The sequence below is a fragment of the Rhagoletis pomonella genome, unplaced genomic scaffold (genome assembly GCF_013731165.1).
Source record: "Rhagoletis pomonella isolate Grant_MI unplaced genomic scaffold, Rhpom_1.0 Rhpom_scaffold_00008, whole genome shotgun sequence".
In the NCBI taxonomy this organism is placed as follows: Eukaryota; Metazoa; Arthropoda; class Insecta; order Diptera; family Tephritidae; genus Rhagoletis; species Rhagoletis pomonella.
In genome coordinates, this window is record NW_023458562.1 from 34,540,737 (window position 1) to 34,561,532 (window position 20,796).

At 36.2% G+C, this 20,796-nt stretch overlaps 3 protein-coding genes across 7 annotated transcripts in view; 2 read left to right on the plus strand and 1 right to left on the minus strand.

The window, feature by feature from the left end:
• Nucleotides 1-2,199, plus strand: part of LOC118744678 (guanylate kinase-associated protein mars) — a gene marked incomplete in the record, with an annotated part of 4,127 nt that extends 1,928 nt beyond the window's left edge. Inside the window, 4 exon segments of the mRNA XM_036477856.1 lie at nucleotides 1-209; nucleotides 375-973; nucleotides 1,042-1,927; nucleotides 1,990-2,199. Coding sequence (XP_036333749.1) covers nucleotides 1-209; nucleotides 375-973; nucleotides 1,042-1,927; nucleotides 1,990-2,084 — 1,789 coding nt within the window.
• Nucleotides 2,200-2,927: 728 nt separating this feature from the next.
• Nucleotides 2,928-20,796, plus strand: part of LOC118744682 — a 31,620-nt gene continuing 13,751 nt past the window's right edge. The window contains exons 1-3 of one of the 5 annotated variants that reach the window (XM_036477871.1): nucleotides 2,964-3,120; nucleotides 12,150-12,277; nucleotides 13,584-13,707. The gene's annotated coding sequence lies outside the window, so the exon portion shown is untranslated. Of the gene's footprint in view, nucleotides 3,121-9,389; nucleotides 9,429-12,149; nucleotides 12,278-13,052; nucleotides 13,433-13,583; nucleotides 13,708-20,796 lie in introns of those variants that run through there. The other 4 variants (XR_004993577.1, XM_036477869.1, XM_036477870.1 and 1 more) reach the window with 4 other exon arrangements.
• LOC118744681 (BTB/POZ domain-containing protein 1) lies at nucleotides 14,873-20,179 on the minus strand. The gene is made up of 2 exons (XM_036477868.1): nucleotides 20,013-20,179; nucleotides 14,873-16,526 (listed from the first exon to the last, which is right to left on the minus strand). Exon 2 carries the CDS (start codon nucleotides 16,524-16,526, stop codon nucleotides 15,192-15,194), a length of 1,335 nt encoding a protein of 444 aa, XP_036333761.1. The 5' UTR covers nucleotides 20,013-20,179; the 3' UTR covers nucleotides 14,873-15,191.

Genomic DNA, 20,796 nt, shown 5'->3' on the forward strand with positions numbered 1-20,796 from the left:
TCAAAGGCAAAAGAGTAAGTTTAACTTTGTACGTTACTCGATTGGGTTGTCTGAATTGGATGTGAGCCGAGAGCCTGAGCAAAATGGCTTTGATATGAATAATTCTAAAAGTGCATCGGAGGTTGGAAAATCTGTTAACGGAACTGAACAAATAACTGTATTAGAAGTCCAACCGAAAAACACGAATGCTACACAGTGTAATGCTGAAGGTAGGTTACTAAAAAATTCTGCCACTTCCGTATTTCTATTTTCATCTACTTATCTGTACAAAAAAATTTCTTTATTTTTATTATGCATAGGATAGCATGATTGAATCATGGGTACATAGTACATAAAGACATACATATATATATAACTATATTATTTTCTTATAGGCAATAATATGTCACCCGAAAATAAAATTAAAAACAACTTAGATCAATTAAAAACTCCTCCTTCGACTGAAAATGAACGTCCGGTCAATTACATTGGTTCGTTTGTGTCAGTTTCACGAGGCAAAGTGAGCGCACGTAAAGAGCGGGAAAAACGGGATAGCATTTACCTTCCCGGCGCAAATGATAGTCTAACAATCACAGCAGCAGGAACACCCGTTAAAAAGGCAAAAACCCCATGCACAAGTGCAGTTACTACGCCTGTCAATATTGAGGCTCGCCGAATTCTTGAGGCAGTGCGTTATTTCCGACAGCAACTTAGCAACGAAATCGATCGCTTGCATGTATTATGCGACCAGTGGGAAGAGTACAAACAACAAAATTTGCCCCTACTTCAAAAATCCGCCGGGGAAGATATGATCAACGTGACCATAGGTCAAACAAAACTGCTAACGAGTAAAAAGTTTCAACAGTTTAAGGGTCTAATAGATCGTTGCGAAAATGGAGCTAGAGGTACGGCAGCCGTCTACGACGGTAGTGAGGATACGAAGCCAATTACAGACGTTGATTTAGAAGGCTTTTGGTCCATGCTTAATCTACAGGTTAGTTCAAGCACTCTGAAGTTTTTTGATGCAATCTTAGTTTATATTCGTATTATATAACTTATTAGGTGGATAATGTTGAGAAAAGATTTGAAAATTTAACGCGCTGGAAAGCCAATAATTGGTCGGATCCCGATGAGATTCAGGAAACGAAACAACTCAAGCTAAAATGCAAACCAAATCTAACTAAAGTTAAAAAGGCAAAACCACCTGCAAAAACGGCAAAACCAAGCAGTGGTTTGCAAGCAATGTTGCGAAAAATGCACGCTGAAATGCGAAAAAATAAGGAAACTGCTTTTGGTGCTGGCGTTGCAGATGAAAATGTGCTGGTGTCGACAGCAACTCGCCAACGACAACGGCGTTCACACAGTGGCACTCCAAAAATTGCGGGCACTGAGCAGCGCAACAGTACGCCACGTCGTATCTCGGTTGTGGTACGTGATCGCAAATCTCTCTCGGCTGCTGCAACGGTTATCAGTTTGCTGGCTGATAGCTCAGTAGGATCTGTGGTAGCGGGAAATAGACGTCACTCACGTTTCAGTGGCGAGTCACCAAAATCCCTTAAGGCATCTAGCAGTGAATTGCGTCGAAGTCTCAGCAACATGGAGAATGCATTTGGCGCCTGTAGTGATTTGCTACGTAGCACACTTGCTGCAAACGCACAAAAATTACGACGTCGTAGTGGCACACCGAATTTCGTCGAATCTGCCATCGAATTGGATGTTAAGCAACCACAAGTTTCGGAAAAAGTGCGCACTCCTTCACCAATACTAGCATCTGCACCAGCTGCGAACATGGCACGTAAGTCCATATTGAAGACTCCTGGTACTGCGAAGGGCAAACCGAAGAATGTGATTTTTAACGAAAAGCTGCGTGTTAAGAAATTCAAATTTACCATAGAGGATGATGAATTGAGCGATGATGAGGAGCAGCAAATGCAAACGAGTACGGAAGGTAGAAAAAAATTAAAAATGTGTAAATCATATAAATGTTTAAACAAAATAATATATTTCTAGAGCCCCTCTCAACTCCGCGCGCTTATTCCTTACGCACGCGCAAAGTAGTTCTTCGACCATCAAGCGAATTCGTAATACCATTTAAGCAGATTTAATAAGTAGCTATTTTATTAATTGCGATTTTTTGTAATGCATTATTTGTCAATTGTTTACATAATTGTAATTTCCTAAATCTTGTTTTGTGTCTTATCAATAAAAGTTTAAAATTAATCAAGCACTTTTGTTTTGTACATATGTATGTACATTACAGGAAAAGCTTAGTGCCTGGATAAAAGATTGCCACGTTTTCTTCATAGTCACGGAGAATGTTACTAGTTCCGAAACTCTTAAATTATTTTATTTTTATTGTTTATTGTTTATTTTTTAGTTTATGAACGAGTGTCTTTAAGCTTTCAAAGATCTTGATTGATATAGTATGACTGCATTATTAACTTAATTTGTACGACGGATGCCATCTGCGCGTATCTAATCCCATACGCATTGTCATAAGCGAGTGTGAAGGATTAGTTTCGTGCGAATGGCATTCTTCGGACTGGAATAGGCATGAATCCGATCACTTGTTATAACAGTGCGAATCCGATTAGATCCGTGGATAGTATCATTTTAAAGATCTTGATTAGTTTACTTGCTGTCTCCACAGGCAAAAGTTTTTATATTATATTATTTTTTAAATTTTTTAAGTGATGAAATCCGGCAAAAATAGCCAACTTGCAAAATATTTCCCTTGATAAAATTTGTATCAGGCAATAAAAATGACAGTTGGTAGGCAAAAACTTTTGCCTGTTGAGACTGGCCTTTAGTGTGACCGCATTATTAACTCAATTTGTACTAAATTACCGATATCTATCCAAACCTGATAGCAATCGATATTTCTTGTTTTAAAAATTGTCAAAATGGCGCTTACGATAATCTTGTCCAGCCGGCGATATGTATGTACATAACCGCAGTACTGCATTTCCCTCATTCTTGGCATTTGGCAACTCTGCAGCGAACAGCTGGCGCCATTTATTTACTATCTTCTGATAAGCACCACAGTGGAAGTTTTAGTTTTGTTATCACGTTTCTTTTGGCTTTCTTATCTTTTACAGCGGTGTAGTGTTTTCAACAAAACCGATAAGAATTGTGTAGGCGGTAAGTTACAGTTAATTTTTTATATTTACTTTCATTGTCGTTTGTATGCATAGCGAAAGGGAAAGCTCAAAAGTCAGCAGTGTGCGATTTCGCAAGCTAATGTTCTCAAGCTCAAACCAAAATATCCTTTGCTTGACCGTCTTTTATTAGTGCAAATATATTCATAAAAACTGACAGAAGCAGACCACATTGGTAATCTACCAATCAGGAATGTTGCATATTTACTTTAATTAGTAATTTTCTTGATGCAATAGCATATAGGCCTATCATTAATTCCGTCGTAGATCCCGACGTTGTCACGTCGCTATCATGAATTCCGTCGAGATCACGAAATGCTGCCGCAAATTCGAAATTCGTGAGCATGGTATCACTGATTTCGAGTTATTTTATTGTGATTTATTATGGCTGTATTTCTTTATTCATTCTGAACGTTTGGAATAAACTTTTTTGTTTACATATTCTTTAGAACGTTCCTGATGATTTGTTAACGTATATTTCAAACGCATTCTGTTTATTCCGGCTGTGAAATGGGATTATCCGGAATGTATAAAGAAACGCAGCCTTTATTTTGATTTAGAAAACCAAAGGCAGCACTAACTACGAATGCGTCGGAATTGCTGATAGCATTTCTCCCGAATTCGTGACGGGAGATTTTTTTCTCGACGGGGATCTGGGTCGTTCCGATGGTTACGTAGACCCGACAGTCGTGGTTGTTGTTGTTGTTTTTGTAGCGGCTACAACAACCCCGCCCAGATCGGTTGATATCCCAATCGTTGTCGCCAAGTTCCACTAACGGCAGCCCTAGAAAGCGTGCAGCCTCTATCGGGTCGGTCCACAGGGACAAAGCCGTTAGAGTTGTCGGGTTTTCCGTGCATGCGAAGAGATGTTTCGAGTCATGTGGGGTCTATCCACATGCCGGACACTCATTTGGCACATCCTCATTCAATCTACTTAGGTATGAGTTTAACCTGCTGCAGTAGCCAGAGCGAAGTTGGGCTATGTTTGTTCGTGTCTCCCGAGGCAGATGAAGCTCCGTCTCGTCTATGTCCGGTGGTGGTGTGCCTAGAACGGTCTTCTTGATTAGTTCTGTAACCGCTTAAGCGATTCTCACCGCGTCCAATAAAGCACGCCGGTAGTTTCTTCTGTTCTGTGCCAACTGACGCTAAGGGATTCCAAAACAAATCATTAAGTCAAGTCCTTATTTCATTTTCATTTATTGCGAAAAAAACATTTGTACAATAAGATCTACGATCTTTTATAGTAAAAGGTGTTCAGCTCCTTTTCTTCGCAAAACAGAAAGGAGAATTCTACTGCCTGAGGGTTATAATCCCTAAGTGCGGCCGAAGGCCGCCTACGCAGAAAGGTGTTCTCTGCAAAATGTGTTCAGCCCCCCCCTTCTTCGGCAACACGGAAATAATAATTCTACTAAGTAAAAATTCCGAATTAAAAATCCGCTTTTATTATTCAAAATTCCAGTCTGGTGGCACTAAGTTGTATGTTATTTTGCTATCTTATTCATCGTTTATATGAAAACTTTAACAATAAATTATATAAGAACTATAGGGTTGCTAGAAAAAAGGGGGGTAGTTTTGGAATCAGGGGGTCCTATTCTACCTCCCCTCATCCCCCCTTTTTCTAGAATTTGCCGTCCGTCTACTAAAATTTTCCCAAAATTTTAGTTGGGTTTGTATTTTGTTTGTTTGTTCACATTTGGGTATATATTCTATATTATTGAATATATTTTGGAATGTCTGGTATGTTTTGGTATAGCTGGTGTTTATGAATATATTTTTTGTTAATATCTCTTTGGCAGGTAGATTGTATGCAAAACATTTTGCTATTTCTTTAGCTGTGGCGAATTGAAATCTTAGATGAGGTGGGAGTTCAGCAGCCATGTGGTATATGATATTGATGGGTGTGGATCTGATTAGACCCATACATCTTCTAAGTTGTGCGTTCATACATACTTTAAGTTTTGATAATGCTGTTTGGCTAATATTTGCGAAAGATGAAGCTGCATATTCTAGCTTTGGTCTGATTATTGTTTTATATAATTGTAGTCCAGTGGCTGGGTGAGATCCGTATTTGCATCCGTTCAGTATTTTCATGAAATTACCTGTTTTGTTAATATCTGTTGTTATTTTCCTTACATGTTCAGTAATGGAGTTATTTGTTGAGATCATTCGACCGAGGTACTTGATTGTAGTGACTTGATTGATTGCGACGTTGTCAAGTTGGATACGGATAGCTTCCTGATTGCGGTTAAAATGTGCAATGCTTGATTTGTTGGGGTTTATTTTAAACTTTAGTTCTTTGCATTTCTCATTGAATTGGGTTATCGCGTTGCGAAGTATTTCTTTCGTCCTAAGTACGTTGTAGTGATGGCAGATGATGAAGAAATCGTCTGCGTATTGGAATAGTGTACAGTTTCTATTGCTTATCGTGTGTAGGCTCATTGTATAAATATTGAACAGAAGCGGGCTTAGTCCCCTGCCTTGACATAGTCCTTGTGTTGTAGTCTTGCGACTGTCTTCTATAATCAGAATTCTTTCACTTAAATACGACCAAATCCAAGATATTATATTTTTTGGTATGTTGATATCATTTAAAATTTTTGCTAAGATGTTGCTATCTACTGACTCAAACGCTTTGCTTATGTCAACACAAGCCGCCATTATTTGATAACCTTCCATTTTCGCCTTTTCTACTGATAGTATAACATCGTTTATACAGGTTGATGTTGATCTGTTCTTTCTGAATGCGTAAGACCGTTCTGGTAGTATATTTAGTTCTGTTGTTTGCTTTTCTATCATTTCCTTGATTTGATTTTCAATAATTTTTAAAAATGTCGGCAGTAAGTTTATTGGTTTGTAATTTAGAATATTAGATGGATCGGTTTTCGGTTTCGGGATCGGTATAACTTTGATTATTATCCACGCTTCAGGGATTCTGCCTGAATTCCAAATTTCCTCTAATGATTTGAATATTGCTAGCTTTTGTTCTGTTGAAAGTTGTTGTATCATTTGGTAGCTGATTCCGTCATATCCTTTCGCGGAGCTGGGGTTTCTGCTTGTAATAAATTCCATGAAATTGGTTGACGATAGTTTAGGCGAAGAATTATTTTGTATCCTTATTGTAGAATTGTTAGAGCAATTACTTCCTGCGACCATCGACAAAAACGATTGTTTTTGTTGTTCTGTCCAGGAGTTTCCTAGATTGGTTTTTTCACATTTGTACTTTTTAATGTTTTTGATGGTTTTCCAGAACTGTTTCATGTTTGTGGTATGCGATAGTTCGTCAGTAGTTTTTTGGAAGTTATTTTTCTTAATTTCTTTGATATAGTCTCTCAGCTTTTTTATTGCTTCAGCCAATGCTGTGCAATTTTCGTTGCTGTTTTGCAGAAGGTATTTTGCCCTGGCTGCATTGCGAAGTCTGATTAGTTTGGTACATTCCTTATCCCACCAGGGTTTGGGTACAAATTTATTGTTTGCAGGAATATTTATAGTGTGTCTGTTTATTGTAGTTTTAATAATACTTTGTATGTCTATGATATTAGTTGGAAATGTTGTATGGTTTAATTCATTTATTACTCTGTTGATTAGTATTTTCATTGTTTTTGTGTTCCTTATTTCACTATTGATAGTTGTTATAGTTGGTAAGTGATTGCTGTTAGTGATTTTTGAATTATGTCTTTTCCAGGAAATTTGAGTTATATCACCGTTGAAGAAAGTTAGGTCTATCGCCGATTCTGTCGCGTTTGGGGGTGTGTACGTCGGGCTTCCGTCATTGATACATGCAAAGTTGTTGTTAATTGAAGTTATTTCGAGCAATTCATCTTTACGGTCTGTGATAAGGTTTCCCCATAATGCAGATTTCGCATTAAAATCTCCTGTAATTATTGAGTTTGTTTGCTGTCTATTCGCCCAGGTAAAAATGCTATCAATTCTTGAATTGGTGTTATATATGTGGCGATTATGTTGTAGTTCTGTTTTAGATTTAAAGTGGTTATACCAATGGTTTCGTCAATATTGATCTGCAGTATGGAGAATTTGATGTTTTTCCGTATATAAATGCCTACCCCTCCGTAACCATCCGGTCTACATTTACAAACGAAATTGTAGTTGTTTATGCTTGTTCCAGAGTTGTTTTGTATCCATGTTTCACATATAGCTGCTATGTCTATTTTGTTGTTGTTTAAAAAGATTTCTAAGAGTTCTTTGTTTGTTTCTTTTTTGAGACTTTGGATGTTGTATTGTGCTATTGTTATAGACATTACTGGGATTTGTTAAGTATGTCTAAATCTAATCTAATGTTAAATCAGTTTATGTCGTTTTTTATTTTCTTTAAGAATTCTTGCAAATCTTTTGTAGATGTGGAAGCGGACCATGTGGCCATTTGGCGATTGATCTCACAGTTAAGGTTATTGATGAAATTTTCTTGTGTTGTTTTTTGTTGTTTGTTAGGAGATTGAATTGCGGTAATTCTTTGCTGAAGTGTAGAGGTACGAACTTTGTTTACGTGTGTATTATTGGATAGTAATTTAGAATATGGCATGTATCTATGCATAGATTTAGCTGCTTCGATATGGTTGTTCTGTATATTGTTGTTATTGTTAGATGGTAAGGCTGGGAATTCTTTGTTTAGGTTTGTAATTCAGGTTTTTTGTTGAACAGGTGTGGATAACGTTCTTTAATTTCGTACTTGGTGAGATTTTCTGCTACCATTACTTTTTTAATAGCATACTCATTCTCACTGTGAGGGCAGTTTTTCGCGGTGGCAACGTGGTCTTGGCCACAGTTCGAACATTTTATGAGTAGGCATTCAGGGTTGTTTTCGTGATTTGCGGCGCATTTATAGCAAGTTTGGGTTGCTTGCTTGCAGTGCATGGCAAAATGATTATATCTGTAACACTTGTAGCATTGGGGTACCATTATATGGGTCTTGACAGTAATTCTTGTTGATGCAAATGAAACGTATTTTGGCAAGTTCGTGCCCTTGAAAAATATTTTCACTTTTTCCGTAGGAGTTTTGGTGTCTTTTGGACCTCTAAAAAGTCTTTGGATTTTAATGATTGGAATATCTGATTTTAGGTACGCAGAGAGTTCTTCATTTGACACGTCTATTGGAATATCATAAATGATTCCTGCTTTTGATATGAGATGGTTAAATATTTTTGGTTTTTAAATTTTTTTCGCTCCTTTTTGGAGGAGCCGCCTCCCGTATCCAAATCCATGTTTGTTGCTACTTTTCTCTTTTGCGGATTGTTGGATTCCACCTTAGAGTATAAACTTTGTTTTTCCCTTATTTATTTAATATATTTTAAATAAAATTAAATCGAAATTTGTACAATAATTTTTAGAAGGTAGTTTCACTTCAAAATTTTTGACATAAACCGTGTCTGTGACAAACACGCAATGTGGCCACTGCTACGATATAGAACTTGGGGATTATCGCTTGTTATTTAAATGTTTCATAACTGATCACTTAATTTTTAATATATTAGTATACGTATTTTATACATACATTTTTACCACTGCTAATCACATGAATAAAAATTATAAAAAGGAAAACATAACAGCAATATTTCTTGTTTATAATGGATTAGATCCATCGCACACCACGGACTTTATCGGCCGCCAATTTAGATGTGCTCGCTAGTCTTTCCATTGCACCACAACTTATTGGTCAGAGCGATTAAGCTGGTGTAATGTGCGCACCTCCATACATCTTCATGTACATATTTCAACATGAACCAAAAAGACAAGATCACGCGGGCAGGAGAGTAGCCCGTTAGAATCGCATATAGGAAAAAAGTTGAACGATTTTGACATTAGCCGTTTGTTTACATTTCTTCGTTGTTTACAATTTGGTGGTGGCTCAACGGCATGATTTATAGAAGAATTCGCATAATAAAAATGATTTTTCATGCGTTCAACAATTTCGCGGTTTTCTCCGTTCTCTTCGTTGTTTACTTCTTATAACAAAGATGGCGTTGAGATTTCGGCAGCTAGAAAGTAACTTTTTTCGTTCTTTCCTTCCCGCGTGATCTTGTGTCTTTCGTTCATGATATTTTAAGCAAGCCCTATCATATAAATAGGCGGCCGATAAAGTCTGTGGTGTGCGGTGGCTCTTATAGCTGTGTCCTTACATCTATTCCGTGTGTGTCAATATCCACGAAAGCAGCAGTTAATTTTTTATGAAGAAAATTATTACAAAATATTCGAAAATTTCTCTACTTATATGTTTGGCTTTTCTTTGTTTTATATTAGGTGCGTTCGTTTAAAATCTCCAGCAGAAACCAACCAACTGCCAAATTCCGGCGAAATGTCATCTGTTCTCTCACAAGAGAGAAATATCCAAAATAGTACGCGAACAGAAAATTTGCAGAAACTTGCAAGTTAGACGAACAGCTGATATAATTTTTGTTTACATACAAAAGTGTAAAATTTAAAACGTACAAAAAGTCATCACAAAGTGTTATACTGACACAGTTTATTGATTAAACAAATAACTACTTATTTCTTACAAGTTTAATTAGTCGCATTTTGTAATTTTTAACTTCCAAACCATCAAATTCAATTTTGGCATTTGCGTAAATGCGAACTAGCTGTTTTTGATCAGCTGTTGGCAAATTGCTGTTGGCAAAAATTTTTCCAGCAGAAACCAGCAGCTTCCCCTCAAAATGAAATGTCAGTTTGCTCTCTCAATTTCCCCTACTTTGCAAGTTTTTTGCGTACGCGAACGCAAAAACTTGTAAGTTTTGGTTAAACATGAACAATTAACAGCTACGCGAACGCACCTTTTTCCAACGTCAAATGCTGGATTTTTTTTTTTTTGAAAAAGTTGGTACAACAAAAAATACGAAACACGTTTTCTGTCAGATAGCTAACATGGCGGATAAGAAGAAGAAGTGAAACTACCTTCTAAAAATTATTGTATCATGGTAATTCTTAAAACTAAGATTTATAATAAACATAAGAACAACAACCACCTGGTATTTTGCTCCCAGAGGAGGCCTTCCTCTGCTACCAGCATAATGATAGACGTTGTATAGTTTCAGAAGTGGAGCGTTAGTGCTAGTATTTAGGCTACCATAAGTGGCAGGATAAGCTTATGCTGGACATTTTTTGAGCGAAAGAAGTCAAGCTGCAAGTTCCACTTTTTGCTAGAAAGCAATTTATTTTTATTATATAATCATCACCATTCGTTGTGAAAACAAAGCGCCCTGTTTCACCACCGCTACAACAACAACAACCACCGCTTTTCAGAAATTATTATTTTTTTTATCCAAAAACGGCAAATGCAAGATTGTAATTGCTACGACCACAAGTCTCAAACATGGTAACATTCTTTCAAACACCACTTTGAAGAGAAATTTCGGACTTTAAAGTTCCTTTCTTTTTATTCGACATATGAGACAAATTTAATTAAATGAAATTAGCTCTGAGTGAAAAACTCATCATGGCCTCAAGAAAACATTCCAGCCTTCAAAAAACGTTTTCCATTCTTATGCTTTTCCTATCGTTGTGATGAAGTTCACATCATAGTGAAATTATTACACGATTTTTGTGTGAAACAAGGCCATATACATACATACACAGTAAACGTTAAAAGTAAGTTTTGTTCATGCATTATATGAAAGAAAATGCGCAACACCCTCCCCAAAGGAATTAAAAAAAACTTGAACTAAAATTGAATGGGCTATAAAACTTCATACTCGAAATCTTTATAGGAAATTTAATAAAAAAAATAAGTTCTGATGATTTTTTTTTTTAGTTTAATTAGTTTTTGTGAATTTAGCTTCGAAACTTTTATTTATATTGACTGCTAAGTGGAAGATCGACCTATCTCGGCAGCCAGTTCGAAAACGCCCTATCTCAAAAAACTTTTCAAAAACGCCCTATTTCAGAATTTGGTTGAAGAACGCCCTATTTCAGAATTCGTTTCAAAAACGCCCTCTATCATCAAATTTTCAATATATTTTAAAGTGTGATAGGCCATTTTTGAATCGAATTCTGAAATAGGGCGTTCTTCAACAAAATTCTGAAATAGGGCGTAGTGAAAAGTTTTATGAGATAGGGCGTTTTCGAACTGGCTGCCGAGATAGGTCGATCTTCCACTCAGCAGTCGATATGGTATCTGATATAGATCGACCACATCGTCGCCCCGTGACTAACAAAATTTTTTATTGCATAAAACGATTGGGGCCTTATAATTCGATGAAATGCTTCATAATCAATCAAAAAGTGAATTTTGGAGTTTTAGTTAGTTACGGCTTTTTGTATTTCAGCGACGTTGTGAGGGCCCTTCTATATTAACGTAACGATATATGTATACATGTATACACGGCGAATGTAGACAAAATAATACACAAGAATACTGCGTGGCTATACATTATGGGAGTATGAATGAAAAAAAATTAGCCCACATCACAGCAGAGAAATTGTCGATAACGATAAACTGGTTTTACAGAAAGGTTAAACTCTTCTTAATGAATTAATTTGAATATGTGAAGATATAAATTAAGAAGCGTGGTTTATTGACCTGGTAGCTGCAAATGAAGCCTTAGAAATTTGTATTTTAAATTGTGTGCTATAAATAATGGAAAATTTTGTAGATCAGAACAGAATAAAATTTGTAACCATACGGAAAACTTCAATTTTCATTTAAATAATTCGGAATTAATAACTTACATAATCTGCCTTATCCTGAGTTTCGCCTGAAAGAAAATTCGCCCGAAAATTTGTCATCCGCCCATAGTAAAACCATGGAAACCAAAAGTGCACCGGTTCGGGCAAAATTTAACTCATGATAAGGCTGATTATAGTGAAATTAAAATTATTTTATTATCGGTTTACCGGTTACCGAATTATCGTGGTGGAAGCTTGATAATTTTTCTGGTAGTTGGTAAACTGCAATCAGCTGTTCGATGTTTATCCAATTTCAAATCCGCCCGCTGTCGTAAGGCATAAGTCATATGAGTAAGTAACATTCCATAAATTTTCTATTAAGATTTATTTATTTTATAGAAAAAAGCTACGAATCAGCTGTTGATAAACATAGTTTGCCAGACTAACAAAAGAAAGCTGAAAAGGACGTCCACAGTTGATAATATTACCGAGTACCAACAAGCCGTTTACTAAGTGCCAACTAGCAGGTGTGAAGACCCTTATTGTCTATTTCTCTTTTACCCCACGTCTCTTTTTTCTACCAAATATGTCTTAGCATCTGTCAAATATCTGTTTTGACATTGGGCGCGTCCATAAGTCGTAGTTGTTGGGTAACCGTTGGCTGTTTGTCTTAGAAACGCACAGTTGAGTAGTTACGCTCACCCCAACAGTTGGTAACTTTCCGCCATTTTTTCCAGCGGAAAATTTTTACGCTACCTGAACTCAACGTGTTGGGCTTAGCCTAAACAGCTGATGGAAAAGACTTACGCCGCTTATATTAAATATAACGCCGCTTTGTTAGGTGGCAGTTGTAAACAAATTTATTTTATTTTATATTACTGATAATATATTACTATTTGTTGCAATTTCATTTGTTTACATTTATCAGCTGTTCATTTGGCAGCATATTCATCAAGCCGTTTCTAAGACGTAATTGTTGGGTTCAACAGTTGCCAGCAGTTTCGTAGCAGATGAGCTAAACAGCTACGTCTTATGAACGCAACCATTGTCCTGTTTTCTCATGTGGGCAACTTGCTGTCTTAACATATCACTTTCAGAATGGCATCAAGCCAATCAGATCGGTCTGTACCCAATGTAGATGGCGCGGTAAAATAAATTGCAAAATTCACATGTCTTAAAATTCGGGTTGATTTTTGGTAATTTTTTTCAATATACATACTAAAATTGAATGGGCTACTAAACTATTTTTTTTTTTTAATTCTTAATAAAATGTTTGCAATTTTGATGAAACTTTGCAGAATTCTTCTAAATTTCATACAGTTTTAAACTTGGATTTATAATATTAATTATAATCAATCAATTTTGTGAACGAAATGAAATGAAATGAACAACTTGACGAAGGTTGACCAACTAGCCACTACACGGCTTATTTACAACCAATTTCTAGCAATTGACCAACTGGTTCGCCGATAAATCAATGCGTGCATAGGACCCTTAAGTTGGTCAACTCGCTTTTCAATTTTGGGCAAAAATAATCGATTAATAATACCACTTCCAGAGGTCGCCTTCGGCGTTGTAAAATAGAAGATGCCCTGTGATTGGCCTAGGTGCATAAACCGAAATCGGCGGTAAAAATGACGATACGGCCATCGTCAGCCATTATTATTACTGAGTCCAGCGAGGTGAGCGGTTTTAGCAACGAAAACATGTTTTCGATGTCAGTCAGAACATGGTATAATGCGCAATGATTCAATAATGCTTGAATCGTGCTAATGCGCCAAATTATTTGTACTTTTTCTTTGTGATGTTCTTTTAAGTTTTTCTTTTGTCTAGATTTTGATCTTAAAACATATGGTATATCGAAGAGAGCGACCAGAAGAAGCGTAAAAGATCGAATTCTCCAGCAGTCGTGAATTCTGGCGGACCAAATTATCAAATGGCATCCATTTACATCCAGGTGAGTAAATATATTGTATTAGTGAAAAAAAAACACCTGGTGACCAAACAGTTTAAGTTTAAAAAATTTGCCTAATAAAATATTTCAAAAATTTGTCAACGGAATCTTAATAATGAGATTTTTGATGCTGTTTTCAAATATTAGTTTAAGAAAAACTTGGAATAACTCAGCCAAAACTTTACTTATTCAGAATTACAAGGTATCATTCATTGGAAAGGTATTTTGTCACCCTTTTTATTTCTTTGTAAATAAACTAATTTAAAGTAAGAAAGAGAAAGGTAAGATGAACGAACGCCATTTCAAGTTGATTTAAGATGTGTTGCTATTTGAAAAAAAAGTTGGACGTGAATGAGTTTCTTTTCAAGTAATAAAAAGGGTGAGAAATGCCTTTCCACTGATACCTCCCTCATAAGTCTAAATCGGCATAGTTTTGGCCCAGTTATTCAAGTTTTTCTTAAATCAATCTTTGGCTGCATTTCTTTATTCATTCTGAACGTTTGGAATAAACTTTTTTGTTTACTTATTCTTTAGAACGTTCCTGATGATATGTAAACGTATATTTCAATGGCATTCTGGTTATTCTGGTTGTGAAATGGGTTTATCCGGAATGTATAAAGAAACGCAGCCTTTGAAAAAAGTTAAAAAAAACAGCATCAAAAATGTCATTATTATGATTCCGTTCAATTTCTTTCTTCATACATGTTTTGTCTTCTGAGGGGATTTATTTCAAAAAATCCTTTAAGAAACTATTTTTATTCATAAAATACTGCATTTTTGGAGGTATTTTCAAATCGGTCGAGCTCACGTAAATCTTAATATTTTTCCGAAATATTTGGGTGCAAGTCTTCAAATATATATAATTGATTTTATAATTCCAATGGAAAAACAGTACCGACTTTTTTTTGTATGGGGAGTGATGCAACATATTTACATACATACATAAGTATATACATTTTAATTTACTTATAACCGAAATGACACTTCCCTGATCTTGATGTTTAGTGGGGAATTGCAAAGTATCGTCGAAATTGGTTCACTTATCGGTACGTTAGTTAGTATTTCATTTTATATACTAAAACAAGCACTTCACGTTTGTATACGTGAATATTTAGTTTATTACAAATATATTTTATATAGGTGTTAAAAAGATCTAGATACATATCGATGGTCCTATGCAATAACGACACAATTCAAAATTCGAAAAATAAAAACTGTTACTACTGTTAAGTGGCTCATGCCTTTAATCCTTGTCGAATCCATGTCTATCCTTTTGTACTTACTTTTGCATTCCTTACTGCTTACCTTAGTAAGAGATGTAAATGGATTAGACAATGATTAGAGACAAGTAGCCACTTAACAGTAGTAACAGTTTTTGTTTTTTGAATTTTGAATTGCGTCGTTATTGCACAGGACCATCGATATAAAAAAAAATACATTTTATCTATGCCATCTTAGAATTTATAATCGTATGTACATCCAAGTTATTACATCAAATTTGTAAAGCGCAACCCCTTGACCAAGCTCCCAGAGTGCATTGGTTCGTCCCTGAAACTTATTCCATCCACGAAATCCGATTGCAAACTACACGGATATTCGGAACCGTATGCATCCGTACGCCACATAAGCTTAATTTTATACTCAATATCGGGGGTAAGCAACAGCCCCTCATCCCACTCGATATTCATATCACAATTGTATCTAGTCAGCTGCTTTATAACATTATGCTGCCAAAGTAAGGTCTCAGCGCTGATCGCCGCATTGCCCTCTTGATCACTCACTTCATCACTTCTTTCATTAGCGGATGCTAAAATTTCAATATGCAAATTTTCACTGTACTCGCTGGGTAGCTTGAACGCGTAATGTGTCAGTGGTGATAGGCGACTGTAAATGATGAGACCATGCAATGCAATAAAACGATTGCATTTGACAAACACGGTCCATTCATGTGTATCCTGGTCGACAGTGAAGGGCCGGCATGCCTTAAAATAGCTACGTTCGATAGAATTACAGGTATGTCGCTGTGGCGTTTTTAGCTTCAATACTTCGCATTCCTCATCACTGTAGGCAGGCAATTGCAGATCATTGATGATTACTGCACAATCTTCTTGCTGCAATCCTAATTCATGGCATTCCTGCTGGCACCACTCGTAAACGAACCACAACACTTGCTTTCTAGTCTTCGCGCAATTATTAGCTGCAATTATTGCCTTGACGCATTCCTTGGATACATGCACATAGTGACTCTTATGCGATGTCATAAATTGTGGATTGTTGAGACAGCAGCGGTTAAAGAAAGACATGCATACCTCCAGCAGATCACGCAGATCCATGCAGACGCAAAGCTCCAGCGCAGGTAGAATATTTGTGTAACGTAATTTGCGCGCTATCGCCAGTAAGCAAGTGTTCGTCAGGTCAGTGATTAAATATTTCTCAGCGCAATAGTATAGCTCGATAGCCTCTTCTAGCGAAAGGGACACCGGCATGACACCGGCGTAAATAAAATTTAGAAGCATTTGAAAAGTTTCGGCGCCAATGTCCAAAATATCAATTTCTTTTTGTTGCTCGCGTATTGGACCATAGAACATGGCCTCGAAAACTGGACTGGCTGTGGATAATATTAATTTGTGACATTTTAGTTGTGCTCCGCCAATGTGAAATACGCAGTCGTAGTATTTCTCAGAGCGTAGTAATTGTTCGAATCGGCGACTAAATTGTGCATTCATTGTAGCGTTATCTAAGAGCTGAAAGGCCAGTTGCGCGGCTTTGGTCTGAGGCGAATGCACTGGTTGCGATAAGCTCGATGGGAATATTGAATTCATCTGGAAAGAGAAAATATCATTTATTAAATTAATGCTGCAAACAATTGATAAGTGCTTGCATGAAACTTTGTATTATTGAATTACTGTTAAAAGTAATAAAATGTATGATAATTATATGTTTGAGGGCTGCAAATATGCCTAAATCTCAAGAATTTTTCTTACAGTTTTTTTCTAAATGAACATTTTAATTCAGAAGTGGAATATAGACTCGTAGGGCCGTTAACTTACATATATTTTTTGAAGTATAGTTACAAAAAATCCGAAAACCGATCCGAAAACGGAAAAAAGTCGACGAAAACCGGATTTTTGCCCGTTTACCGATTCCGTTTCCGGATACTTTAATGGTCCGTTTTCCCAATAAAGTGTGCGACAGAAAAGTATGTACAGAAAAGTACCGAAAATGGTGGTGAAAAGGATACGTTTTCGGCTGTTTTTTCTGAAACTTTTCTGATTGAATTTTTGGTTCAATACGCTTTCCTTCTGCACTTCAAAGATACTTTTTCATGGTTCAAAAGAAATAAAATCAAATTAGAAAGCGCTTGACGGATTTGGAACCCGGCACCTTCTGGAAGCTAACAAATAGCGGCACACTCCTCTGCACACTTAGCCACTGCCGACAACGCATGCATGCTTTCAAATGTTTAGCTTGAGCAAATAAAATACAATTATTGCTTTCAAATGACATCATCTTTTTCGAATGTTTTCCGTATACGAAAATTGATGATAACTGTAGGAGTTTTGTTGTATGCGTTTTCGGATACAGAAATTTGAATTAAACTGCACTGTCGGCAAAATTTACGTTTCTTTGCTGGTTGGGTGAGCATGTGCATACATACATACACATGTATGTATAACTAGTACAACGCCTGCAGATTTATTTTGAAAATCAGTTCGTCCATCCGAGCAACTAATTCGTTTAATTATAGACGGGTTTCGCAAACGTGTCCCATCGAAGAAATAATTGCCTTCAGTAAGTGGCATAATGTAAACAGGGAGCTGTCCCTACAACACCTGTTGCTGCTCTTGATGCACTGCTGCACTTGCCGTCACTTTGTATCTTAATACGTAGGGAAGCCTTAAAGGCCACCTGCAGACTAAAAAGAAATAGATGTTGATATAACACCGAGTGGGGCGAGGTAGAAGTTGCTGACGTCAGAGATCGGAGCACTTGCGTCTTTTCAATGCCACAGGGTAGAACGCCACCATTACATATGTTGAAGAGGTTCTATAAGGTTGAGTTTCCTGAGGCTGAATGCTGGTTTAATTTCAACACTGAGTTCGGACTCACATATTATCGAATCTTTATTGATACTCCAAAACTGACTCCAGGTCAGGATCTGGCGTATTTATCGAAGATAATGAGCATAAGCTTCACATTTCCTCATTCAAATATATGGACTACGTGGTGAAAAATAGATGGAGGAGAATAAGTTTACGTGTCTGTAGTGACAGCCAAGCTTGAGGCATTTACCAGCCAACTACTTCCAAACTAGTTCGGCAGTGCAAGTCTCGACTAAATTATGTTGGTAAACATATCGAGCTTGTTTTACTTTGTGTGCCAGGTTATTCGGGGGGTTGGCTCAAACCAATCATTCCTCGTCCATAACCAGTTATAGCACATCCTCCTTCGGCCATCGAAGTCAACATCAGCAACTGGGTGCATCCTTCGCTCAGAAATAACTGAGAGGCCTTGAGGGGCTGCCGGTGGGCAAAACTCATGTTGCGTTTAATCTCAGAACATCTATCTAGTTATTTCCCTGCAGGAAATTGAATTAGTTTGAAAGTAATTTATAAACTACTTTATTTTAAATGATAACTAATTGAAATTCTCACTATTTTACCTGCAACGAACTCATTTATTTAAAATGGCGATGTCCCAGGAAAAAGTCAATTGCTTTTTCCTGCATGTATTTTCAACTACTTTAAAATGAATTTGGCTTGAACAACTTCAAGCTCAGTATGTTTCGTTTGAATACTCAGGGGAGTACGGCGGACCTTCTTTTCTGGTACACTCTAATGTACATATCGCACACCGTCTTCAAAAGAGTCACAACTCAAAATAAACTATAAAACTATTTCGCAGCACATGCTAATCATATAGGCAAGGGCGACTTTACCTTAGGTTTTTTTTTTAACAAATTATAACAAAAATTTGCTCCAGCTTTTGCTGAGATGTAAATAAAGGCTCTGTGTACATTTTTAGCGCATAATTTCAAAAATGCCAAATTTAGAGTTGTAACTCTTTTGAAGATGGTGTGCGATATGTATATACATACATACGTATGCATGTGGGTATGCATGTTCGTTCAATAAAATCAACGTTTGTTTACATTAGAACAAAATGTGCAAACAGCTTTTCAAAAAATTACTGAAGCGCGTTTAAGCTGTGTCACTATGTACATATCTATTTACGCGCGCTTATGTCGCCTTTTGTTTATTTATCTACAATCAATTAGAGGAATATAAAACATGAAAATCAAGGTAGATCTGATTTGTCATCGTCGTTTGCCGGCATGGGTTTTGGGCGAGTGGCTTATTCATTGATTGATCTAAAGGGGGAATTCGCGAGAGTAGAATAACACAGAACTGGTTTGTAAAAAAGAATAAAACGTATTAAACAAATAATAATAGTAATAAGCACAAAAATGTGAGATGCAAAATGCGTAGAAAAATCTGAACATAAAAATATCAAATTCGAAAAAGAATAAAATAAAAGCAGTAAATATAAAAGTGGTTATTAAAATTAATCATTCCTTCTATTTGTGTCTCTAAAACCGTAAAAAATTCTTAAAATTCAACTAGCACTATAACTTTCTACTTCAAAATCACTACAAGAAGTACATACACACATTGTACATACTACGTACTAAGTACAGTAATGGCAGAAAAAGAATATAACTATCAGCATTAAAGCCTTATTAGCCGCTTCAATATATCGATAGAATTTCAAAAATAACAGCAGCACACACATTCACATGCATGCTTATGTGCACTACTATACTCGTATGTAGGTTTGGTGATACTTATATACATATGTACATATGTATGTATGTATGTAAAAAAAAAAAATTAATAAAAAAAACCAACAAATCCATCCACTTCATCCAGCACCCAGTTTTAGTTGGATTTTGCAAATAATTCTATAATATCGCCAAAACCACTTGTATTGGTTTTTTATGCATTTTTTTTATTACACTTGAGAATTTGTTACGTAAATGTCAACGCTTTTATTCACTTTAGTGTACATAGAATATACATATGTACATATGTAGGTAACTATATATAAAATATCGTGGAAAATTGCTCTTGACCGATATCTCATTTTTGTATCACGTACATACATACATACATACATATGAACATATGTACATACATATCTAAAGATCAGCAGCTGATCTTGTGTTTATATTCTTAATATTCTATTAGCTTTTGTTTACACGCATTTACGAGTATTTACCTTAACAAATTCACCTTAATTTTATTTACCTTTTGAGTTATCGTCACAGTACTTGTATGTACCAAATATGTATTTAATTTAGTTAATTGCTTTTCTCGTTTATGTTCTCTACTCTTATTTTTTTTCGAAATATTCCAAAAGTTGTGAGATTAAAATCTTCAAGTCGATTTTCACAAACCTTACACCTCAACGACTCATCTACGATTAAATGATTTGTAAAATTCTGAGACTTTTACTGTGCTCACGCTTTCGAATGTCGATTATGTGAGCAAAGCATTTCATCGGTCTGCGCCGGTTGCGAGCGTAACAAATGCCACCACTCACCTTACTTGAATATGCAGTAGGAATAGAGAGACTGACGATAGTTCGCATGACTGCTACATTTCATTGCGGTCAGCTCCTTTTTCTTTCAAACTTAAAGTCCTATTTGATCGAAATGCTACCATCCGAGGTTATTTTCATCTAACGCCATTGTATTGGCAAGGGCACCATCAAAAATAATCGGCGCGCACCAGTATCTACCCAGTAGGAAAAGTAGTAATGAATTACATGCGTGATAAATAATGTAAAGCTTTTAGATTCTATTTGATTAATATCTAATCAGCATTCCAATGTATCCAGGGCCTTTGATGGCCATTGTTATTGCTCGATACATCGATGTCTTTTTACATCTCTAGATTTTCACGCGATTGCTACTATACGTTTTGCGGATTAAGAGTGCAAGAAAATTCGTGGAGTGGAAACCATATATAAAAAACTTTGGGAGTGTCAGAAGAATAACCCGAGTGGTCTAATTTTAATATTAACACAAAT